General features: G+C 45.5%; 1 protein-coding gene across 3 annotated transcripts in view; it reads right to left on the bottom strand.

Moving 5' to 3' along the window:
• Oga (O-GlcNAcase) overlaps nucleotides 1-18,960 on the bottom strand; it is a 55,386-nt gene extending 36,426 nt beyond the window's left edge. For all 3 annotated transcript variants that reach the window (XM_037426850.2, XM_037426849.2, XM_037426851.2), the window contains exons 1-7: nucleotides 18,594-18,960; nucleotides 17,944-17,995; nucleotides 17,730-17,827; nucleotides 11,708-11,838; nucleotides 11,432-11,600; nucleotides 10,583-10,681; nucleotides 9,726-10,001 (exon numbers count right to left, since the gene is read on the bottom strand). In XM_037426850.2, the coding sequence (XP_037282747.1) occupies nucleotides 9,726-10,001; nucleotides 10,583-10,681; nucleotides 11,432-11,600; nucleotides 11,708-11,838; nucleotides 17,730-17,827; nucleotides 17,944-17,995; nucleotides 18,594-18,675 (907 nt within the window). In that variant the 5' untranslated portion in view covers nucleotides 18,676-18,960. The remainder of the gene's footprint in view (nucleotides 1-9,725; nucleotides 10,002-10,582; nucleotides 10,682-11,431; nucleotides 11,601-11,707; nucleotides 11,839-17,729; nucleotides 17,828-17,943; nucleotides 17,996-18,593) is intronic.
• Nucleotides 18,961-26,578: the final 7,618 nt, after the last annotated feature.

The raw sequence follows: 26,578 nt of genomic DNA on the forward strand, positions 1-26,578 counted from the left end.
TTTTTCACATTAACCAGTCTGCTGCTGACTTCCACTTCAAATTATCAAATTATCCAACTTGCATTGCAAAATACGGGACTAAGAAAATATTTTCAAGTAAGTGCGATATCAAAGTAACAAAGTTTGAATTAAGGAGGTTACACTGCATTTGGTTGCAAGTCCCATTCAGGATCACGTTGACTGTGGTTGAAAGAATACATATTCAATGATACTCCTGATGTATGATTATTTTTCACTATTGCATAGTTGTAGGTTGAACTAAGACATAATATAAGCAGATAAACTACTTTCGGCATATTGGATTGAAATATGCTGGCTTGTAAGAACTCCATGAACTGCACATCCATAGCAGAAATTTGAGCCTTACTAGTATTCATTTCTGCAGGCATTAGAAATTAATAAATGGTGAATACATATTCAATAATACTCCTGGTGATAATTATTATTCACTCTTGCATAGAAAGAAGCAGTCATTTATTGCAAGACTGCACTATCATGTCAATGTCAGATAAAACAATATGGCATATACAAGCCACCAGAGGTACCTCACAAACTTGTTTTACATTACTGATGATCACCTAGGTCAGAATTTGGCAACTTGTGGCTCATGGGGCAGTAGTATGTGGCCCTGGCACAACATCAAACCCCCTCCCCCTTTTAGTTTCCTATTTTAAACAGACATGACAGCTTTAACCCATAATGTAGAAGTGTGCCTATTTGAAATTCCGAATATTTTTCAATAGTGCTTGCAACTCGATTTTATTCGCACTGGAATTTCACTATTTGAGCTTCCTAAAGACAAATACAGTTCAACATGTGATTGACAGTTGCCCCTTCAAATTTTCAATATGCTTCACCACATCACACTCGTATTGCAGCAAAGCTGCTTTTCATACTCTGCCACCGTTGTTAATGTACCGACTCAAGAAAATGCTACTTCTAACATAGAGATGATAGATGTGGCAAAGGTGGGGCTCAATCAAAAGCCATTCTGGACTGCGAATTTAGGCTGGAAGTTAGAAAAATAAGATATCGAAGATTTGTAGCATCCAAACTGTCAAATGTTCTTATATATTGATGTCTACGAGGCAAATTTGGAACTCCAGACCCGAATCGCACACCCTTGTTTGCCACATCAGTTTGGCTTCCACAGAAGTTGAAAGAGGAGAGGCTGAGGAAAGAGCATCTGTGCTTTCACGTGTAAAGTTTTGTTTGCAACACTTTGGCTGCACCAAATCATGTACATAAATACAGTTCAGCCTCTGCATTGGCTCATTCTTGATAAGACAAACTATGATACACCACCCTTGATATGATATACCAGCCCAGCATTTCATCAACCTAGCCAAAAAAAAACACATTTATGTCGATATCTCATAATTATATGCTTAAAAATACTTTCCAACTTTTTTTCTGTAATTTTGCTTCGAGGTATTCGAAAGATATTCAAGAAATATTTGAAAAAAGTGATTCAATTTACACACACACTTCAACATTTGAATTCACCACGCACATTAGATATTGCTATTTACAGAGCTCCACTAAAGTGCTATTTTCGCAAGTAACCTATATTAGACTTCAACTTTGCTGAAAATAAACACAATTTTGAATCTTATTTTGCAAAATATTGCAAATTTGTCAAATTTTCACGCTTTGCCTTGCCTGCAGACACCCCCCCCCCCCCCCCCAGACCTGTGTCAGCTTCAAGCAACTTGGCCCTGCCCCTCAAATGTTTGCCGAACCCTGAACTAGGAGACAGAACTGCCAAGCAACAAAAAAAACCCACTGTCCAGATGATTTATGCCACAAGCACAATTCTATCAGTCATAATCATGGCATCAATCATAGTTTAACTCTTTCTGTACCATGCCCATATGGTCATTGCTAGGTTTAAAATTACAACTTTCGAGACATTTCACGCCGTTCAGACACACTGCCCCATTATCTACGAAGAACAAAAGAATAGCTTTCTTTTTTATGTAGTTTTGTTTTTCTCCTTCGTCACCTTGACTTTTTAATGCATTCTAAAGTGGTGCAATCATCCAAGTGCAAAGCAAAAAATGGCCACTGCCGGATACTGTGCACGTGCTTTGAAAGGTCAGGGATATCAGCATTGCGGCATATTTCTGGCCAATATTATCAATTTAACAAGCAGCAGAGCTCAGAATTGCTGTTGTATGTACAGTTAAACATGAATATAACAAAATTGACAAATTTCTGGAAAATTTCGTTCTGAAGAGGATTTTGTTATAAGCAAGTTCAGTACGAAAATTGAAAAAATAAATGCACAAATTAAACAAAAGTAGAACTACAGGCAGAGCTAACTAAAAACACTTGTTTAGCAGTAAAAAAGTGTGATATTACGATAGCAATTATACAGACACTCTCAGCAGGTTTTTGCTGTTGCTGCCATGCCCCATAACATGTTCAAATTGGTGACATGCCCCCGCTCATCACAACTTTCTTACGAGTGTGTAAAAGCAGAGATCAAATGAGTCGGCCCATCTCTATTGCCTGGAGAGCAAATACGGTAACCCCCCCCCCCTCCCCCCACGAGTGCTAGAACTGCTGTCGGATGCCCAAACGGAAAGGAAATCACCTGTATTGATTTTAAGAGCATGGCCGCGATCGCTGGGGCATGTTATCTGGGCAAGCATCAGTGCACTTTCAACGCGTAGGGGCTGTGTAAAAAGAGCACTTCTCCCTGGAGCGGCTGAATTTGTTTACACCAGCATTTTGTCAGAGTTCCCGATATTGTATCCAAAAAAGTTGGCTAGCAGCCTTACTTAATGTAGCATTACAATTCGTTGCTTTCACATTCATTGCACTGCATTCAACACGGCGGTGTGTTGTTGCCCAAGCTAATTGCAATTGTGAAGGCTACAGTTCCTCAAACTCACGGTGCAAACGGGAACACGTGACAAGTTGACCTCCGGAGATCCATAGTCACCGTGGTCTCCAAGAGTTTCTATCAGCGCCTAATCTGACATCCACTGAATAGTGACGACACGATTGTCTGCATTAAAGGAAAAAAAAATCGGGGAAATAAAGCAATGCTGAACGTCGTCGAGGCCACACCATGCACCAACGGTGAGAAACTACTCATTAAAGTGCCCTCCGTATCCAGTGTGGCCCCAATTATGTAACGCTAACTAAAAGCGTGGCACTGCTAACACAAAGGTAGTTTTTTTTTTTTTGGTTAGGAGAGGAAGGGCACACCCGCACATGCGCCCGCGACAGCAACGCAGACTCGTGGGGTGCAGGCCCACAGGCCTGTCTTGCGCACACGCGTGCGCAATAAGGAGCGCCCGTTCTCGCCTGGGTGTCACCAGGGCCAGAAGTGCGCCGCTGCATTTTGCATATCGCCGGCGGTGGGGCAACCGCGGAGATGCAGGCTCGTGCCAAAATGGCAAAATCCAGGACAAAATTTCTAGATTGTCCGTGACGAAACTTCGTTATATCAGTTTTCTCCCGCAGTTGCTTTATTACATAGAGGTTCCAAATATATGTGCTTTAACAGCGGGGAACAGAAAAATTCTGTTATAGGAAGGAGTTCGTTATATGGAGGTTTTGTTATAGGCAGGTTTAAATGTATATCTTTTTTGCTTTGAAGATAGGGGCATCTATTTACACACCATGTTCAATTTTGTCCTGTAATCCTTAATATGTGATGATATATGGTGTTTTTTGGCACAAGGGCCATTTGATGGCCAAAGAGCGCCAGTTCATGGGACAAGAGATGTGAACAATGATTGTGATTAGCGGCTGTAAAGGGCCATAAAATTCCTCGCGGTAATGCGGGTAAAGACATACAATTAATAAAATCATGACCATGCCGTGAAAGGTGTGTGTGGTGCGAATAGATGACAAAAGTTAATGATAATAAAAACGATGGTGGACATGTATGGCATTAGCACAAGTGCCTCACTCATTCATACCATTGCGTCCAAGGGCCGTGAGGCAAGTGCTTTATTGTGTAGCCACCGCAGCGAAAACCTCTCTGGAGAGGTCATGCTACGGTATGCCCGGGTATATGACATGAAAGCTATGAATTTCTTTTAAAAACGCTAACAATGATTTGTGACTAAAAAGCGGTTCCCTACCGACGAACATTGCAGGGTGTAAAGGTATATGTTGTCGGTAGGGTGATGGAAAGTCTTGTTTTCTTAGAGTGTCCAAATGTTTGCACTGAATTAAAATGTGAATAACTGTTAGTGCTTCACCACATCTGTCCCACAATGGTGGATCGCCACCGGACAAAAGATATCGAGTGTGTCGTGTATGTGTGTCCTATCCTGAGCCTCGTTAATGTTACCTCTGTGTGACGTGATTTTGATACTGGTGGCCAATGGCCAAGGTGTGGCTTGATAACGTGTAGTTTGTTTTGTGTGTGTGTATCCCACTTGCTCTGCCAGTAGTCCCTGAGCTTTCGTTTGAGAGACGGCTTAAGATCAAGGGCCGGGATTGATATGGGTGTAATGGCGGTGTTTTCGTGGACGGATGCAGCAAGCTAATCCGCCATCATGTTGCCTTGAATCTCACGGTGCCCTGGCACCCAGCACACAACAACATGTTGGTTGTGTAGAGTGTGCATAAAATGGAGTAAAGTGAAACGAGGACAGGGTTTTTTTGTTTTTTAAGACTGTGCAGAGCCGTTACCACACTGAGGGAGTCTGTATAAATTACTGCTTTTTGTATTTGTAATTGTTTGATGTGTTTAGCTGCCACCAGTATCGCGTAAGCTTCCGCTGTGAAGATACTTGTGCCTGGATGTAGAGGGCCAGCATTCGAAAAGGAAGGGCCAACAGCAGCGTAGGACACAGAGGAGTTAGACTTAGAGGCATCTGTAAAGAACTCGGGACGTGTGTATTTATGTTGAAATTCCAAGAAGTATGTTCGAATATGGGTAATAGGCGCATGTTTAGTAACTTCTAGGAAAGACACATCGCAATCTATAGTCTGCCACTGCCACGGTGGCAGGTATGCTACAGGAGCCATTAAACTGTGTTCGAGTGACACTCCAGTGTCTTCAGCTAGACCCTTCAGGCGAACTGAGAAGGGCTGCCTCATTGAAGGCCTGTTTTGAAACAGAATGGAGCTCAACAAATCATTAATAGTAGAGTATGAGGGGTGCCTCTTGTCTGCTTTCACCTTAAGGAAATATACAAAGGACATGTAAGTTCTTTGCAGATGAAGCGACCACTCATTTGACTCAACGTAAAGGCTTTCTACGGGGCTGGTGCGAAAAGCACCCGTAGAAAGGCGGATGCCCGAATGGTGCACGGGATCCAGCATCTTCAAAGCACTTTGAGTCACAGACTGATAAACAACGGCCCCATAATCTAAGCGGGTGCGAATGAGGCTTCTATATAGGTTCATGAGGCATTCCACTACCCCACGTAGTACGTGACAACACTTTTATAACATTCATGGCTTTTAAACATTTTGTTTTTAAATACTTTATGTGTGGTACGAAAGTCAACTTGTTGTCCAAGATTAAGCCTAGGAATTTATGCTCCGCATTCACAGACAGACGTTGGCCGTTCAGTTCAATGTCGGGTTCTGAGTGCATGCCTCTCTTTCGGGAGAACAAGACACACGTACTTTTTCCTGGGTTTAGCCGGAATCCGTTTTCCTCTGCCCATTTGGAGACCTTGTTTAAACTTAACTGAACCTGCCGCTCACACATTGCTAGGTTGCATGACTTAAAGCCAAGCTGGACGTCATCGACATATGTGGAATAGAACATGTTGCGGGGGATGGACAGGTGCAAGGAATTCATTTTAATAATAAAAAGTGTACAACTAAGTATACCACCTTGCGGTACTCCCGTTTCTTGCACAAATGTTTGCAAGAGAATACTGCCTACACGGACACGGAATTTCCGATTGGACAAGTAACTCTCGATTATGGAAAGCATTCTACCACGCACACCCAGGTGAGACAAGTCTCTTAATATGCCGAAACGCCATGTTGTGTCGTAGGCCTTCTCGATATCGAGAAACACTGAGAGGAGGTATTGTTTGTGGACGAAAGCGTCTCGGATCTGTGCCTCGATACGCACCAGATGGTCGGTGGTGGATCTACCCTCTCGAAACCCACACTGAAATTGGTCGAGCGGATTGTGTGTTTCAAGGAAATGTAAAAGTCGGCAGTTTATCATTTTTTCGAAAAGTTTACAAAGGCAGCTGGTTAGTGCAATGGGCCTATAACTTGAAACTGAGGAAGGGTCCTTGCCTTGTTTCAAAATAGGGATAACAATAGCCTCTTTCCAGGAAGCAGGGATGGTGCCTGAAAGCCAGATAGCATTGTATAGAGAGAGTAAAGTTTTTTGCGTTTTGAGCGGCAGGTTTTTCAACATTTCATAAATGACACGGTCGTAACCTGGAGCGGAATTACTGCAAGTGTTTAGTGATGTTTGTAGTTCAGCTAAGTTGAAAGGTTGGTTGTATGCCTCGTAATTTGTGCACTTGAACTCTAGTTTCTGCTTTTCTATCTTTGCTTTGTATCTTTGGAAAGCTAGTGTGACGAGCTAGACACCTGCTCGTAGTGTGCACCGAGGAAGTTCGCTTGATCTTCCAGGCTGTCACCCTGTGTGTTTACGAGTGGAAGTGAGTGTACTTGTCTTCCTGCTACCCTACGAACCCTGTTCCAGACTTTAGCCTCTAGTGTATATGAATTTATCCCTGATAAAAACTTGTGCCAGCTTTCTTTTCTGGCCTGCCGACGCGTTCTCCTGCCTCGAGATTTATCTTCTTAAAGTTCTCAAGGTTTTCCGCTGTCGGCGAGTTCCGCAGCAACCTCCACGCACTGTTCTGTTCCTTTCGCGCATTCTGACACTCAGTGTTCCACCACGAAACGTGTCGTTTGCCGGGCAGTCCAGATGTTTGTGGAATGCACTTGGTTGCTGCGTCAGTAAGAAAAGCCGTGAAGTACTGCACAGCTTCATCTATGCCTAATCCGCATATGTCAGTCTAATTTAAGTGAGTAAGCTTTTGAAATTGTTCCCAGTCGGCTTTGTTTACCAGCCATTTGGGAACATGTGGAGGACATCCATTTATTATTGGTGTACTCAAAACTAAAGGGAAATGATCACTTCCGTATGGATGATTTATGACTTTCCACTGAAGTAATGGTACAAGTGAAGGAGATGCGATACTGAGGTCTATGGAAGAGTAAGTTTTGTTGGCAAAGTTATAGTATGTTGCCTCTTTCCTATTCAACAGACAAGCACCCGATGAAATGAGGAATTGTTCAATGAGACGACCTCGTGCATCACAGCGAGAGTCACCCCACACACCATTATGTGCATTCAGGTCCCCAAGGACCAAATAAGGTTCAGGTAGTTCGTCTATTAAAGACTGGAATTGAAGTTTTTCAAGACGGTGGTGCGGAGGTATGTACAAAGAGCAGACTGTGACAAGTTTGTTTAGAATAACTGCTCGGACAGCCACCGCCTCGAGGGAAGTTTGAAGAGGTAATTGTGTACATGCTATACCTTGACTAACTATAACCGCTACACCACCGGATGGTGGCATGGCATCATCTCTATCCTTTCGAAAGATTACGTAGTTACGTAAAAAGTTTGTGTTTGTTCGTTTTAAGTGTGTCTCTTGTACACACAGCACTCTTGGATTGTGTTCATGGAGGAGTTCTTGTAAGTCATCAAGGTTTCGAAGAAGGCCTCGGATGTTCCACTGTAATATTTCTGTCTGCATATTTAAACAAGAGAGATGCTGCTGTGTGTACAAAGAGTTTCCTGTGTTGGAGTGAGCTCGTTAATTCAGGTGGAAGGACGGTCGTCCGGCCCCGTTGTTATTTTTCTTGGCGCGCTGCAAGGAGGCGCGCCGCTCTTTTGGTACCAAGGGTACCGTTGTATCCATTGCCTCCTCAGAGGCACTGGATGCCCGCACATGCGAGCTGGTGGTTTGGATTTTAGGCCTCACCTGGTGAGGTGAGGCCTTGAGACCAGAGGACCCTGGAGTCTCCGGCCTCAATTTGCTTGGAGGCGGATTAGACTGAACTACTGCCGCCTTGGGGGCAGGCGCCACAGCCGATGGCTCGCTCTGCGCTGGCCGAAGGGGTGGCGAGGGCTGGTGCGGCGTTGCCCCCTGACGCACCGCATCAGCATATGTTGCGCCGTAAAATGGCGACACTCTTCGTCTTGCTTCTTTGAATGTGATGTTTTCTTTGACTTTAAGAGTGATTATTTCTTTTTCCTTCTTCCAGTTAGGACACGAACGCGAATACGCGGCGTGTTCCCCGTCACAATTCACGCAGTGAGGCGTAGTAACACAGTTATCAGATGGGTGGCCGTGGCTACCACATCTTGCACAAGTTTCCTGACCCCCGCAGTTCTGCGAGCCATGACCAAATCGTTGACATTTATAACACCGTCTTGGATTGGGAATGTAGGGACGGACAGAAAGTTTGATGTAGCCTGTGTCTATAGATGAAGGCAGTGTGCTAGATGCGAAAGTGAGTATTAAATGTTTGGTAGGTATTTCTTTGTTGTCGCGTCTGATGACGATTCGTTTCACATCCGTGACATTTTGCTCTTTCCACCCTTCAAGCAGTTCCTGTTCAGACATTTCAAGAAGGTCTGCTTCTGAAACAACTCCGCGTGTGGTGTTCATTGATCGATGAGGTGAAACGAATACTGGGATATCACCAAATGCTACGAGACTGCCAAGTTTTTCATAGTGATGTTTTTCAGGCAGCTCAAGGAGAAGGTCTCCGCTAGCCATCTTTGTAACCTTGTATCCTGGGCCAAAGACATCAGTCAGAGATTTCGCAACAAGAAATGGAGATATGGCTCTGGCCTGTTTTGTTGAATTTTCGCTGTGCACAACATGGAATTTTGGAAAGCATTGTCTGGGTTGGCTGAAAATTGATATGTCATCGGTGCGTCCCTTCTTAGGCGGAGGACGATCTAGGAGACGGGGAAATGCAGGTGTTCCCATAGTAGTGTACTTTTTTTCGGCAGCAATGGCGACCACCCACCATGGAGTTCAACCAGGGGACGCTGAAGCACTTAATAGCATAAGGCTGCAGACGCCAGCCGTACATTGCCCCTATAACCAAATATAACTACTCAAGGTTGAGTAATTACACAAGGTTAACCCTTGCCACCAGGAAAATTGGAAATAAACGGAAGAGAGTAGAAGACAGGACAGATAAATAGTAAGAGATAAAGACGAAGATGTAGGGAGAGAGAGATAGGAAAAGGCGACTGCCGATTTCCCCTGGGTGGGTCAGCCCAGGGGTGCCGTCTACGTGAAGCCGGGGCCAAAGGGGTGTGTTGACTCTGCCGGGGGGCCTTAACGGTCCAATCACTCAGCGTCCGCTCAAACCCCAGGATCCCCTTTTCCCCGGACACGGCAAAGCCACGCACGGCTAGGCGTGGGAGGGAGTCAAAACTCCCCCGTTAGCTCGGGTCCGTGGTGTCGCTACACACCAAACGCCTACTTGCGCAGGCGCCCCTGCAGGGATCCTTAATATGTCAATTTATATCGCTAGTATAACATATATTGCATTAATAAAACTTATGACATATGTCAATTCTGTTTTTCGTTGATGTGCAACATATTAGTTGAAGTACTTTATTCAGCGAAAATACCTCAAGTAAACTAAAAATAAAAAAAACTGATTTTCCCCTTGGTATGGAAAAAGTTGATGTGCACATGTAAACAATTTACTTTAAAAAAATAGTACTAAAAACTCACTGAGGTCTGTTTTGCCGTCACTGCTGCATATGCTCCACTGGGCCAATGTATGAAGTGGTACAAAGTTGGCCTCGTATTCGCAATTGGGGTTCGACAAGACTCCACGTAAATAAGGTACCAAGTCGGTCGACCGGCCACTGTATGGTCCCAAGAACAAACGCTTCTGGTCATAGTCATTAGCATGTAGGTTGTCCCATATCACTGGGGGCCGACGAAGCACTTCAGTGAGCTCCTGAATTGACTGGACTGTTATTATTTTTGAAACAACTTTGTTCCCTGAAAAGAAAAAAAAGCACTGAAGAGATCAACGAAGCACAGCATCATCTCATTAGCGCTGCACTACAATGAAAGCAGCACCAAACCCCAAATAAGGTTGAGATGTGAGAAGAAAAATGAGAAGGAAATGTACTGGCCAAGGTATCTTTGAAAAATATAAAGCTTTAGAGCCAGAATGCCTCACAAAAACTATTATTTGAGTAAATTTTACTAGCGAAAACTGACTAAGATGTAGTAGTAAGGTAGAAAGTTGGGCTGGTCAAGAACAGTGTTTGTGCTCGTTGACTGCACAGAGTAGAAAGGATTTTCAGCAACAAGTCCTCAAGAGGAAAGAAAAATTACAATGTTGGTGTGTCATCTTTATTCTGTATTCTTCAGTATTTTCTAGTGGAAATCCTTTTTAGTTGGGGAGAGAAGTTTTCAAGAACATTGTATGTGTGCACATGCAGTGTGTAAGGTGGGAAAGTGCTCCTTCCTTGTTCTTTTTGCCATGCTCAGCCCAACCCAAATACTCATGCCGTGTGTAACAAACTACAACAAGCCCATGTATTACGGCCTCTCTTTAAACCGAGGATTCCTACCTGTCCACATGATGTCTATTCCCGGCATCAGCTTCAAGCCAATGGTATTCAGGTACTCCGAATTCTGAACATTTGGAACAGCCCTGGCAGCACAATATTCTGAGAGAGAGAAAAAAATTGTAATGAGATTCATATAGTAAAAGTTGCAAGTGAAAAGATTACGATCAATAATTACAGCTGAGGTTTTAGTACCACCAACCAATTATTGCTTATGATCTACACTATCATAGGCCGTCAATAGTATCAAGCTTGAGATTAACTTTAACCACCAGGTGTTTCCTCACTGAACACCTAACCCGAATTTGCCTCCATTGAAATGTGGCCACAATGGCTGGAAATAGAATCAGTGTCCTTGAGCTCTGCAGTGCGACACTTACCGGCTATAATACCAAGGCGTGCATGTTAATCTTCAAAACAGTAGCCACATATAATAATGTCTGGGCTTTTACATCTCAAATACACAATCAATTATGAGAGATGCCATAGTGGGGGGGTCCGGAGATTTTGACAATGTGGTGTTCATTAACATGCACTGACACTAGACAGTATACGGGCCTCTACCTTTTCGCCTCCACCGAAATGCGATCGCCACAGCTGGGATCGAACCCACGACCTTCGAGTTAGCAGCCGAGTACCCTAACCACTGTTAGACCGAGGCGGAACCTACTTATAAGAGTTTTACCACTAGAATAGCATCTCATCTTGTCATACATTTCATATCTCAGTCAGTTGCGTTCATTACAGTCAGGTAATTTCCACCTGGTTGTTCGGAGCGGTGCAATATCACGAGGGCATTCATGGCCACCACCGCTGTTTGCACATAACACAGAGCAGGAAGCAGACACTTGCCAGTTGGACAGAATATAAACCTTGGAAAATTCAACTCCTGGTAGACTTCATTGGTGATAGACACTTGGGCGTGTGCAAATGACTGGAAAACCTCTTTGTCTGTCTCGCTGATCTCTGGCTCAATGTCATCAAAAAGGAGAGCAAATGCACCACATCCGAATTGAGCCACCTGCACAATATTAATTAAAAAACCAATGCACAGATTCAAGCTTTGTTTCCTTCTGTCCAGTGCAGCAGTGAAAGCAAGTTGTGCAGAGTGGTGCTACTATCTCTTACCTGCTCTAGCTTCCTCTTGAGGCAGGAGATTTCTTTTGTACTAGAATACGTGATGTCTAGACCAGGTGATAGGGCATAGTAGAAGGTGACCGAGTTTTCCTTAGCTGCCTGGATAAGGTTTGTCAAATGCTCTACAAAACAAAAAAAACAAATGCACTGGAGTAGAAGCCATAACCAAAGAACGAGTAAAATAACTAGCAAGACTAACTCAATTATCACGTGTCGTCTAATAGACAGAGACCACCTTAACACGAATGCATAAGCAAAAAAAAAAAAGACTACAAATAGAAAATAAAGGCACAAAAAAACAGAGGAAAAAAAGATTACAAATTTTACAAAGAACCTAAACAAAGCAGCAGTTTTTCCAAAGCGAAAAATGCTATAGAAGCTTTCTTAAGTTGCATATGCCTAAATGACAGTAATATGCATTGCAATTTTAAATTATGACGGTGCGGCAGTAACAGCAAAATGAAGCCATGAAAAACGTTGAAGTCATTGGTTTGTTGGTCTCATGTGGCTGTGCCCAACAAAAATCATGCCCCTTGCTTTCAACAGCATTTCAACACACAGCTCGACAAGACGCTGCCTCGGTAGAGCTTCTCCTACACATATATAGGAGAAGTAATTGTACATGACAAATGAAGTTGCACACAATAAATTCAAAAAGAAAAAAAGAATCGCCACTCGTCAAAAGTGTGGTTATCCAGTTCCAGAGCTAAAAATATGCTGAAATCAGGATGCTCTGCCATCGAAGTCAACGCAAAGTGACTTAACTGACAGCAAAGTAAAATTATAATGCAAGAACAAACATGAAGTACAGTAAAATCTCGCTGATTCCAAGCCACTGAGACTGTGAGAAATCATCAAATTAAATGTTTTTGAATTAACGAAACATACAAAACATGGGATGCAAGAAACTAAGAATTATTCAAAGTAATCAAAGCAGGAAGGGCCTCGCTACTGCCAGCGCAGAAAAAAAAATCCATCTTTACTGCAACACAGTGGTGACACACAGGCAGCATGTCTCCTATTCCTCACAGTGTCAGCATGTCATGATACAAGCATTTAACCATTTTTTTTTTCTGGTAAAATAAAGAATTTATTAATGGCTAGTATGACGAATAATAATATCTGGGGTTTTACATCAAACAACCATGACATGATAATAAAAGACACCGTAGTGGAGGACTGGAAATTTTGACCATCTGGTGTTCTTTTACGGGCACTGAAATTGTGCAGTACATCGACCTCTACCATTTCACCTCCATCGAAATGTGACCGCCGTGGCCGGGATGAGTTATACGCCTGCTTGGGCATAGTGGTCGCGTTTATCTTTATTTGTTTGTGGATCTTAACTTCCACTACTTTCTTGCTTTTTTTTAACAGTTTTATTGTTATGAAGGTGCTCTGTCCAGTCCTGCATTTTTTTGCCCAGTAGTGGGCACTTTTATTTCATACTGCTTAACCATTTAGCCAATCAAATTATGCGAATGCTGTATAAAAACATTGAATTTCCATCAGCTTACATCCGCCCTAACTTGCTAGAAATTTCCATTTTTCGGGACACAGGGTCTTTGGAGAACCTGCACGGGACCAAGATTTTGTGGCAAATAACATCACGAAGGTGCTGGACAGTGGCTCAAAAATGATTCTTCTCAAGTTATCCACTTGCCAGGGCACAGGAGGTGTGCCGCGCACATCCTAAACCTTGTCACTTCGGCGGATGTCGAAAATGCCAGCAACAACGGGACCTACCACGAAATGGCGAGGAGCGTTTTCTCAAAACTGAAGACTCTTTGGAGGAAACAAATCCAGTCTGTGCAGGCAGCCAAAGCAATAAAGGCTACCTTGGGAGGGCAGCTCCCTGTGCCGAATGCAACATGATGGAATTCGTTCTTCAACGCCATGAAGTACATAAAAAAGGCACTGGATATCCTACAACAAGGGGAGCAATATATGTACATGAGCGTTTTGCAGCCAACACTTCATTCTGCTGCGATCTCTGCCGCCGCTGAAATACTGCACACCCCTTGCTAGCAGTCTTCAGGACGCAGTCAAGAAACGCAGGAGACATTTCCTTGTGCCTATCTCCTTGCTGTTCCATCTCATTGCGTCCTCTTTTCCTCTTTCAGGAGTGCATATGCATTCGTACCACGGATTGTCCGCCGTACGAATGCATATTGCAGAGCGTAGGGCTGGAAAATCTCAGACCAATTTCGCCAACTCCATGATAGGTTTCCGTCCTGGACTCTCGACTCAAGATGCTATGCTCAGGATTAACCATCACCTACTTGATTGGCGGACAACGGACACTAAGGTACTACTTGGACTTGATGTGGAAAAAGCTTTCAACAACCGACACTCCTTCATCCTACAGGTGCTGTCAGACTTGAATCTGGGGCAACGGCTTTTTCTCTTTTGTTAAGGCTTTCCTTGAGGATAGAACGACGTGTCTCAGGTTGGGGAAGATCAAGTCTGCAGTCTTCAAATTGGGTTGTCGTGGTACACTACAAGGATCCATATTCTCACCAATGTTGTTCAATCTGGTGATGTCAAAGCTAGCTAACGTACTGGACACTGTCGAGGGAATCGGCTATACTCTACGCGGACGGTGTCACGGTATGAAGTGTCGGTGGTAGTGACGGAGAGCTTGAGGCTAGGCTGCAGAAGGTGGTAACGCTTAGGGAAAACTGGCTCGTATGGGACTCAAGTGCTCCTCTGAAAAGTCGGAATTGTTAATCTTCAAATCCAAGAAGTTAGGTCATAGGCAGAAGAATTGACTACCGGAAGTTGAGACTTGCATCACAGTTCGTACTAGCGATGGGTCATTGGTACCAAAAGTCTAAGCTATTAGGGTCCTTCGTTTTGTAATTGAAGCAAATGGATCAAATAATATAACTATTCCGCATATTACCAAGTAGACACAGGAGGTCATAAGACTTATACGAAGGATCTATAACAGGCATAGAGGATTAGAAGGTGCGATGCGCTTGGTTCACGCATTTATTTTGTGCCATTTTTCGTACGTAGCTGCTATGCTAAATTGGAAAAAGGGGGAGAGAGACAAATTGGAAGCTTTAATTAAAAAAGCCATTAAGACGGCACTCGGTTTGCCAGTGAGTACATCAAATGATATGTTGTTGCGGCTGGGTTTGCATAATACTCTTGATGAAATTGCCGAGGCTCAGCGTGTAGCACAGAGAAAGCGGTTGTTGGGTACGCCAGCTGGTAGATATATCTTACAGTCAATCGGAGAATCGGTGGCGACTCGTGATGGTGTGCGCTTATACGGGCTAACAGTGAACATCAGGGCTAATACCATGATTCGTCCGTTTCCACGAAATGTGCACCCTGTGCATAATGTAGGGAGGCGAATGGCGAGGGCTAGGGCTTTGTTGCGCGACGCAGAAGATCACGAGGAAGAGTCTGCATTTGTTGCCGCAGCATGGATTAACAGAAAAGATGCTCACTCAGTGGTGGTGATAGATGGAAAGGGGAATGTTCAAAATGTTGCCTCCGTTTATACGAAAGATTCTGGGATCGCTGAGCACTGACCTAGCCCTAATTGATTCGGGACAAGTTTTAGTATTTAGTGACTCTCGCTCTGCAATTAATACCTTCTTGAGGGGAGTTATAAGCGAACTGGCTTACACAGTGCTGCAGGGTAAGGACATCACTCCGCATACCATTACTTGGTTTCCGGCACACACGGGGTCAGTGGAGGGAGCCCCACGTAACCTTAACAAGGTGGCGCCTAGGGAGGCACAAGGATTAGTGCGCCGTGCAATCCCTGAGGCGGCTGAATCTCCCACTCCGGAGTTTAGGGACCAGCTGTTAACTTACAACAATATAACCAAACATTATTACTTAGAGCGCAAGGAATTCTCCTAGCCACATTCTGGACTGAACAGGCCACAGGCGGTTACATTAAGACTTCTGCAGACGTGGACGTACCCCAACCCGGTCGTCATGAATAAAATTAATCCGGACTGCTGGGTTTCAATTTATTGTAGTAAGTGTTAGGGCTTGCTCGATTTTGAACACATGCTCTGGCGCTGCTCGGCCATGGCCGGTGCGGCTTTTCACGGTGAAAAATGGTGGCAGCGAATGCTGCTGCACAGTGAAGGGCTGGTGGACCAACTCAGGTCTGTCCAGAGGGCCCGTGTGGTGGCAGAGGGGCTTGGCCTCTCTGTCCCGACGTGGGAGCAGCCAGCATCAGTCCTGGACTGATTCTCAGGACTTCGATAAAGTTCTCCATACCATACCGTACAAGCCTGTAGATTAGACATATATAAACTACTCATCACTCATAAATTATCATAATGCCAATGTTCACTACAGCAATTTTTGCAGAAAATTTCAGTCACAATACATTCTGTAGTGTGACAACATTTATGGGTAGAACCCTGGCCCGAGAAATGAATTTGCTGATTACAGTGAAATTTACGATCAATATATTAGTACTCTGTGACATTTCCTACAGAATTTATATTTTACAGAACGGTATTTTTCATTTTCAAGGATGACTTCATGGCTCGTCAACATAGAGGGTATGCACTTCCCAGCATCCACTAGAAGTTCTAGCGGCTGGGTTGCCATTTAGAAGGTCCATGCAATTGCAAAAAGCTCTCTGCACGTGCTGCATTAGAGATCTATCGAGTGACATGAATGACTAGAGACCTCCCAAACACCAACTGCACACTGATGCATGGACAGCACAGGCAGCGCATACAAATGGATAAAAGAATGCTACGGCAATAGTGTTATGCCCTTGCTCATCACAGCTCGGTGCATACCTCTTACAAAGAGAAGCCATGCAGCATTTTACTTTCAGCTTAAAAAGTGCATTGCTTCATTAGAGGTTCCATATTCGTAAAACATCGCAAAAAAGGAGACAGAAAGAAACGCACAGGAAAGAGCGATCATATGCTAAAGAATCAGCGCTCTTCCTGTGCATTTCTTTCTGTCTCCTCATGTTTTTGCACTGTTTTACAAAGATGAAGCCGTACCAACAAGCTCGAACCCAAAGACCCATTAGAGGTAGATGTAACCATTAAATGACCATGAAGAGAAATTATTTTGGCTGTGCCTAACAACTTTTGCCCCACAAAGCCTTGTTAGGTACAGCCAACTACTGAACTGAACTTTGTTCAAATTTAGAAACAAATAATAAAGGAGCAGACTGCATTTTTATGTTACCCAGTGCATGACTCATTGACACATGTGAAGGTTCGGGTCAGTTTCTCTTGTTTAAACTCCAGATTATACAGCACTAAGCACTTGAAACACAACACTCTGACCACATGACAGCCGGTGCCTTTTACAGCACAGAAGAATGCTGGGCAACCACAAGGGGATCAAAGTCAGTCAATGCACCACAGAGCTTCCTGCTTCCATCTTTTGTCAAAATGCAGTCACTCTGACCTCAACGCTCAGCAGTGATGCAAGAAGCACTGGCAGCCATGAACTCTCAATTTAGCATTTTTATCCTTGTATAGTCTACACTTTATGTAATCATGCCAAAAACATGTTTCGATTGTTTTGTGACTCCCCATCACATGTGCTGAATCGCTAAGGTTTAAAACATTATGCTGACCACTGTTGGTTAAATTCCTGACCTTCCTGCTAGCTATGAAAAAAAAAGTACAACACAATGTTATGTTGCACAAGATACACTGAAGAGTTCCCAATTTTCCCAAGTATACATGCGTTCCACGGGCACTTTCTATCGCGATCAGGATCGATTTGAATGCGATCAGAATCGGGTACTCCACCGCCACTTTTGATTGTGATAAGGCTCGATTGGGATCAAGACAATCGCTGTGTGGTTTCCAGATTGTGATTTGACCGACATCTGCACCAAGCTCGACGCCGATTCATTTGGACTGTGTAGCAGAACTATCAAGAATTTTGATCCGGATCCTCTCTGACCACGATCAAAAGTGCCCGAGAGATAGACTGGACAATAAATATTAAAACAACAAAAATAGAGACATAATCGCACAAAATTGAAAGAACTTACCAGCTTCTTCTACTGTGTAAAGCTCCCTCCAGTAAGCTCTGTGCTTGGAGTCGTCTTTCGGTGCGTACATGTAGGTGTTCAGGCCAAACTTCTTCATTCTGAAAGCAAACAGATGTGCATGACTCTTGACAAATTGGTAAAAGCAGCAGCTACCAACCAAATATTCGATGTCATGATAGGAACACTGGTATTTTTTCAGACGCACTGCACTCACCTCTCAAACAAATCTTTGCGTTGTTCAAGGGTCCACGGCCGCCCATAAAATCCTTAAGAGGAGGAGAAAAGTGAAGTTGCTGATGCCAGTGCTAAACATACATTAAAGGATTTGTGACACGCAGAATAAATTTGCAACAATATTCACATCCGATACGAGTATTTCGATGAAATGAACGCATAGCGATAAACTGCACTGCGTGCAGTACAGAACGATTGTGCAAAAAACCTTGTTGACAGTTGGCATTTAACAGAAGGGTGCATAGCGTTGCACTTGCGCTGCGGTATTAATAAAACAACGCAATACTGACACAGATTTCACCTAGCGGTTTATTCTACACATATCACACTATACCATCCACTATGACAGACAAACCAACCGCTCGATTTCGGCCCCTACATAACCCGGTTGTTTACGTAATACAACGTCAACACAATCTGGAAAACACCGTGGAAGAGCCTAAGGGATGCACAAGAACAGCGAATGAAACCGTGGTGCTATGTTTCACGGCTGATGATCTGGTAATTCATCTCAATGGCACCACGATTTAAGACTATCTACACGGTGCTTAGCACCACCAGTAGGGCATCCAACGATAACCGACGGATAGCGACAGGCTATGGGGAAATAAAGGTACTACTGACACTTACCTTCAACGACACCGCACAGCATGTTGCGGTTCCTGAAAGTCGCACAGCTGGACGGATCTGCAGAAGGCGTTTCTTCACCCATTTTGTTCCTATGACGGGAAATGCTCACTCTAGAAATCAGATCTCGAAGGAGCTTCCACGCCAGTGTTCGTTCCCTGCGGAAAACATACTAGCCTCAAAATCCCTCCCAGAACGCCATACCGACCGCAGGTTCGTGGTTTAGAGCAGTTGGGCACAGAAGAGCGTTTCGAGAGCGGAAGGAGGCGCCAGCACAGCCACGGCAGAGGCCGCCGAAGGGTGCAGGGAACCACGGCTGCCAATGCAGGGCGCGCAGAAGCCAACCGCACTTGCAGCTCGAGTGGCGCGAGAGCAGCGAGTGCGCGAGCGACACGAGCCAGAAGTGCACGAGCACACGCGCTCACCGGAGCTTTTCTAAATCTCCGCTCAAAGGCGCTGCAAGCGTCACTTGTCAGTTATAAAGTGGGAAAAACAAATATCCAAGCCCACAGAAGTAAAACGGGGGCTTAGGCAGGGGTGTCCTCTGTCACCCTTGTTATTCATGATATACCTACAAATATTAAGAGGCCAAATGAGAGGGAAGTAGACTTGGCTTCAACCTCTCTTTCGTCAAACAAGGAAAACGCATTGAACAGGCATTACCAGCACTGATGTGGTCGGCCGTTAGCACTATATCATCTGCGTACAAAGAAGATTTGCAAAGATCGATGGACATCTGCAGTAATTAGGGAGATAGGTTAGATTTCAGATTCGGTAAGGAAAAATCAGCAGTCATGGTTTTAATGATGATGAAGGTAGTGAGCTTAGAATACAGAAGGCCACGCTAGAAGTAACAGATAAATACAAATATCTGCGCGTATGGATAAGCAATGGGACCGAGTACCTAAAGGAACACAAAATATACGCAACGAAAATTGTAACAGGAATGCAGCAGTGATGAAAAATAGGGCACTGTGGAATTACAATAGGTATGATGTTGTGAGAGGAATATGAAAAGGGGTCAAGGTTCCTGATTTGACGTTCGGCAATGCGGTCTTGTGCATGAGATCAGAAGTTCAAGCAAGATTATAAATTACCCAACGTTGCATAGGTAGCTTGCTTTAGGAGCTCACGGGAATACACCAAATCAGGGAGCACAATTTGATATGGGATGGACATCATTTGAGGGCAGGGAAGCTAGCAGCAAGATAAAATTTGAGAAGCGATTGAGAGAAATGGGGGAGGAGCGTTGGGCTAGGAAGGTTTTCAGCTACTTGTATATGAAGAATGTCGATACAAAATGGAGGAAGCGAACCAGAAAATTGACGGGTAAATACTTAGAAAACAGCAGGGGGCCAAACCAAAAGTAACTATCGGTTAAGAAGAAGGTGAAGGAAACGGAGACTGACATGTGGAGAATTGGCATGATTAAGAAGTCCGCACTAGAGATATACCAAACTTTTAGGTAGGAAATTGCCAAGGAAAGGATCTATGATAATACTCGGGGTAGTTCTCTACTGTTTGAGGCCAGGAGGGCAGTATTGTGAACCAAGACATATCGGGCCAAATACGAGGTGGTAGACACGGTATGCATGCAGTGTATGGGGAGAGGAGGAGGAAACTGCCGAACACTTGGTAATGAAAGGGCTCAGGATGATGGCGCAGAGTTTTTCAAAGCACTGGGCTTTAAGGACAGGGAGGGCAAAATAGACTTTAAGTCGGTAGAATTAACTAGGAGGAAGTTATCTGGTGGCTAAAGTCAAGGCACAAGTGAAAATCAAAACCATTCATTGCAAAGTACCAGTCCTCAACTTCACTATTTAAAGGAAAAAAAAGATAAATCTAGTTGTTGGTTCATTAAATATTACGGCTAGGTGACGTTAGCCGCTGCCCGCTCTAAAGGGTACAGCCACATCAATCCATCTATCCGAGGAGCAGGTCAGATATTAACACTATGGTACAAAAGCAGTGCGCAACAAGATATGTTTTCCTTTCATTTGCTTTCTTTCCTCTCGTTTTTAGTTGTTAGTGAGATTGACCTAACTGTTATAAACACCATTATTTTTTTTTTTTGTTTTTTCTAATCAATCTTAGGTAGCTTGCGTTGCGGGTTCTGTGGCTGTGGGCCACAGGCAACGTTGTAGTGACGATTGTTATAGCGCGAGAACAAAACGACGACACAGAGACAAGAAGGACACGAGCACTGTGCACATGTCTCTGTGTCGTCGTTTTGTTCTCGCGCTATAACTATCGTCATGCCATACCAACTAGCCCAAGCTGCCACACTTCTAAGGTGTAGTGACGTTGTACACGTTACACGTGTGGTGGCTCCATCATATTACACCTGCTGAACGGGATAGGCGGAACTTTTGAACTAGTTTGGTGCGCTCGTTTAGTTGTTAAACTACCCGAACACAAAGTGGACCTCGTGAGAAGCTACTAGCGAAGTTGGACACGTGTATGTATGGATATTTGTGACATTCCTCTCTTCTAAGAGGAATGTTCGCAGCTCTTAAATCCATGAAACACAATCAGCCCAGGTTCGGATAGTTTCACAGTCGAGTTTTACGTCAAGTTTTGGAAGGGGGGCTTTTACCATTTTGGCAAACAGGCTTCTCCGTGAGGGGACTCTGTCAGCAACTCAAAGGGAGGGGTGGATCACTCTCCTGTGCAAGGATGAGACGAGACGCACTGACCTGAGAGCCTAGCGGCCTATCACCCTTCTAAACTGTGCCTACAAGCTCATAGCTAAGCGCTTGTCCGTTCGACTCACTCCAGTACTTACTACTGTTGTGGGTCCGTACCAGGCGTGTTGTGTCCAAGGTAGATCTTGTCAGCTTCATGGCTTCGATATAAGGGATTTCATAGAATGATCGAACTCATGCAACCTGCGTGGAATTCTTTGTTCTTTTGACCAAGAGCGGGCGTTTGATATTATCAGTCATTAAGTACCTCTTTAAAGTTTTAAAGCAGGCAGGCTTCAGTGCCAAGTTAATCAGCATGGTCAGGGCTGTCCATTTTCGTCCTAGTTCTGCTGTTGTCATACAAGATCGCGTCTCGGAGCTTTTCGTTGTGTGCCATGGAGTCAGGTAGGGCGATCCACTTTCGCCTGCTCTCTGCGTGCTCGCATTCGAGCCACTATTGCAGAGGCTTTCTAAAGACACCAGCATTGGTAGATTTCCCCTTCCGGCAGGTTCCCTCTCGGTGGCAATGTTCGCCTATGCAGATGACCTCTCTATTGTCGTCCCGGAGGAGGCAACTGTTTGCACCGTCGTGGGTGTTATGGAGGGGTACTGTTTGGCGAGTGGCGGCAGAATAAATACGTCGAAGAGCGCAATCATGTATCTGAACTGCGCTTCCTCCGGCCCACGTCCCGTGCACGGCCTCCCCATAAAGGAGCGTCTACGCATTGGTTTTTCATTTCAAACCGGATAGCCTGACTACCAAAAACAGGCGGTTAGCTAGGGAAAAGCTGACCGACAGGATTCGGGAACTCGGTGCCTTGTGTTGTCCACTTACAGCTAGGGCCACGATAATTCGATTGCTGTTGTTTAGTTTTATCGCGTATCCCAGACAACACTCGATGTCCTGAGGTCGTCCTCATATGGTACAATCGTCCTGGCAAAGTTCTCATTGACGTTAGTACTTACTGAGGACGACACAAGCTGGTTTGCCCTGGAAACGTCTTTTCGAGTGCTTTCTGAGGACAACATTTGGTCTGGAAAAGGTCCTGTTAAGGATCTTTTGGGGATGACAAAAGCATTGCACTGAGCACTTAGATATAATTCCTGAAGGCTTTTGCGCACCAAGTAGATGCATTTCATACGTGAAAACTTTCTGCACACGTTTGTTTCTTACAGTCATAAAGTTATTGTATATTTTCGCCTCATTTTTTTTTTGCGGAAAATTTTCAAATTATGCGTCGCACTTAATGTGAAACACGTAATCAATTAACTTAGGTATCGAACCTGGTATTGTGAAATGTCCATTTGAAACAGTGTGTTCTTAAATGCCACAGCCCTAAATTTGTCATTATACGTCGCTGTAGCGCGTAGTTACAAACTAGCAGCTGGAAACCATTGACTATGCGGCACCATTCTAGATAGTCAAGTAGCCAAGCCATTCCAAGCCAACTGACTGTCAAAATGGCAGCGGCAGTCTTGTCAGGGAAAGTGCAGTGAACTAGTGAAGGTTCGTGTCCTTTGTTGTTTGTGTGCATAGTTAAAAGTGAGATATGTGTGAGAGTGTAAGTCGTAGGTGATAACGGTAGGTAAATTGCCGTGTTGATGGGTGCACTGGGCTGCTCGACGTTCAGACTGATCATGGATGCATTGTCACCAGCCGACCGCGGCGAGGTGTGGTTCGAAGCAGCCTGGAACAACAGCCAATCGCGATCAATTGGGCTTCGAAGCAGCCTGGTCCCAACGTGAAAGGATCGACTTCTGCATCTGACACATGGCCCGACCTCGGGCAAGTCAAGTCAACGCCCGTGTCGAGTGTACTGATAGACTGTCATGCGGAGCCTCTAGCACTAGTGAGTGCATTGGGTGCGATAGACGTGGTGATGAGGACACTGTGTCAAACTTTCGAAAAAGATTACAAACGTAGTTGATTGAGTTGTGTTGACTGCCCTGATACTGCTTTTCTTTTTTCAGACTATACGCGGACTCGAATGCCTGACAAAGCTTATTGTGATTAATTACTGTTAAATAAATAAATTTGTCAACAAGCTTTGTTTGTTTTACTCTGATAGTCCAGCACTGTCACTTCTCTGTTGATTGATACAGTATATATACTCGAAACCTCGCAGGTGTTTTTCTTTTGATGTACGAAAATATCATGAAAAGAAGTAAATTCTAAGTAGTATCACTGCCCACAGTACCGAACCGGCCACGCTATCGTTGTTCTGAAAATATACTGAAAAGTCCTGAATTGTTGTTTTGAGGATGTGCTGAGGTTGTTATGTGTATGGACAAGGGGACGGGTTTAGTGCCTTTCTAGTACCTTAAGAGGACATTCTGAGGGCGTCATATTGTCCTCACGAAGGCATACTGAGGATGTCCTGAGGTTGTGTTTGTGTTGTCTGGGATGTAGGTTCAGTTATGCCAGTTATGCCCCACACCAGGGCTCTCCTGGAGAATAAACTTTTCGGTTTCCTTTGGAGTCGCGCATCTGCGTGATTGCCGCGCCCCGTGCTCAAGCTGCGCAGAGATGAAGGAAGACTCGGTATTCCTGACCTCTGCGTGGTGACCACGGTGCTACAGTTACATGGACACGGGTAGCTCTCGATTCGAATATGCTCCTCACTAGATGCTTTAATTGCGTCTTATTTCCTAAGCACACGGCTGAGGCTGTTCTCGCCTGGGGCATTTTCGAATTCGGTACGTGCCTCAGGTGAGATCTCGCCTTCTGCTTTCTATGCAGGGGCCACTTCTACTTTGGTCCGTCTCCGAGAGGTCGACCCAGAGATAGACTTAGCTTCGATCAAACTCTGCGAGCTAGTCAATAGACACACTCCAGAGTTACCTGCATGCTGTAAAGAATATGACCTGTCCCACCGTAGTCCTAACTGGCGGTTTATTACTGCCAGTTTCCTGGACGCCAAGCGTGCTATATTCATGTACCGCCTGGGCAGAGGGCGCCTGCCCGTAAAGTTTAGGCCCCTGATGAAAATCCCTACAAGAGGAATGTGCCCCTTTTGCGGCAGTAAAGAGGACCTTGTTCACATTTTCTCTCAGTGTGCACTACCAGCCACTCTCCATCAAAGGATATAGTTAGCTTGTTTGGTCATCCCGGTATTCCTTTCGACACCGTTCGGTTTTTGCAACCCCTGTCAGGACAAGTGGTTAAGCAGTACGTGCTTCTGCTCCTCGAGTGCTCCTACCAAGTGTGGGTCGCATATGGTGCTGTGCCGTTTTAGGTGGGAGACGACGTGGGCTTCACGAAGTACTTGCAAAAGTGCGGAAGGAGGTCTGCTTCGTCCTCCACTGAGAGTGTCAGTGCCTAGGTGCAAAGAAGTTTTACGAAACGTGGCACCGTCCGGCAGAGATTTTCAGTGAGTCAGGAGGGCAGATAACCATCAATTTTTATTGATAGCATTCTTTAGGATTCCACGACTCGGCCTAGTGAGCCGGTCGCCCGCGAGTTTAGTTTGTGTGGTTGTTCGCCTGGTTTTTGCATGCGCTACGGTGATCCCGTCACCTTGTCGGGCTTTACCCGCAAATTCCATGTTGGCCCCTTCTGCAGGCTTGGCTACTCTACTTGTCGAGGCGCAACCTTCCTCGTGAAAGGCTAAGCCGGCTTTTAGCCGTGCTGGTTCACCAGGATACGTCGGGTTTGCGTGCAGCAGCATTCGCTTCTGCACCAAACAGCAGTCCCGTAGTCCCCAAGGAACGGATTGTGTCTCGCTGGGCCCTAGCGGTCAGGAGACGAGCCGTGAACGCAGAGCGCTGCGTTAGCCCACCTTGCCAGGGTACGTCCGCTTTGTGTGTCGTGATAGAAGTACCACGCCGAAGGGTAGCCCCTATGTTGGGTCACCCTGGCTTGTATGCCGGGAGACAGGCCGCGTCTGTTTGGCGCCACGGCACCGAGCGGCGGCGCCCTTGCCAGGGTTGGCCGTCTGCCCGACACAAAAACTTCCCCCTCACACGACCCTGGTGGGGAGGACATGCTAGGACAGTCGTATGGATGATGATGGGTTGATGAGTTATGTGAGACTTTGAGACAAAGCGCCTCCGGGCGCCGCGTATCCTTCTTATCTGACAACGGCATGGTGTAGGTGGCTGGATAGTGGGATTAGGGTTGAACTTAAGGCTGTCGAGCGTTAGGTCCGATGGTCGGGCGGGCGATGGAAGGAGGCTAGGAAAACCACTAGTGAGAGTGAGCTGGTGCAGTGAGAAAAATGCCAGTGATTGTGGTATACCTGGATGAGACAGCCTTCACGAGCTTGGCCGACGCGGAGAAGGCGAGCTTCGTGTGCAGGCTGTGCGAGGCACTGAATGCGGCCGTGCAGTGCATGGAGGCTAGCATAGAGGGGCTACAGGGGGGAGGAGCTGAGGGCAGAACGGGAGCAGAGGATGGAGCTCGAGAAACAGCTCGAAGCGTCGCGTGAGCGGGAGGAGGCTCCACCAGCCTATATTAGAGCAAATGATCGGGTGACCTTAGAAAAGAACGGGAAGGGCGGGCCGAGCTCGAGCAGCCCGCGGGTAAAGGAGCGAATGGCGCTTTGCCCCAGCCCCGAGCAGTGTGAGGTGGAAGATGCGGGTAGCGGAGAAAGAGGGAGTAGGGGGCCGCAGTGTCTGGCAATAGCATGAAGGCTCCGAAAACATACAGCTATGTGGTGCGGCAGTCTTCGAGCAGGGCAGGAACACCGGACTCACGGCAAAGACAGAAACAGGGGGAGCAAACAGGGGCGCCATCGCAAACAGGAATCCAGCGATTGGAGCGTAAAAGGGCCCTAGTGGTGGGGGACTCCAACGTGGCCAGGGTTAGGGATGGCGTCCCCACGACAGTGAAGGAAGAAAGTAGGGTGAGAGTGCAGGCCTACTTATTAAAGTGCATGGTGGATGCACTGGCCAAAGCTCAGGAGGTGGTAGAGGAGAGCACGGAGGGCAAAAATCTCGAAAATACAGGCTGGTCTCAATGATGTGCTGAAGGGCAAGGGTCAGAACCTTCAGAGACAGTTGGAGGCGGGTGGGATGCGTAAACTCCGAGAGGCCTTAGCGAGTGTGCATGTGACCATATGCACAGTTTCAGATGTCTTGGGGCAGTCTCGTGGGATTGATGCTAACTAGCTGTGTCGACAGGGGTATGAGCCGGCAGCTCAGATACAGCGTAATGGAGGTGAACCATGACGTGTACGAGCACGGAGCTCCCCCCTTTGCACAAGATGACATTCATTATAGTGGTGCAACGAGCAGGAGGGTTGGTAATAGGATGGGTTGTCAAGCCACAGCTCTTTAAGGGGACCCAGTGCCCTGCGGCCAACG

The sequence above is a fragment of the Rhipicephalus microplus genome, chromosome X, assembly GCF_043290135.1.
Source record: "Rhipicephalus microplus isolate Deutch F79 chromosome X, USDA_Rmic, whole genome shotgun sequence".
In the NCBI taxonomy this organism is placed as follows: domain Eukaryota; kingdom Metazoa; phylum Arthropoda; class Arachnida; order Ixodida; family Ixodidae; genus Rhipicephalus; species Rhipicephalus microplus.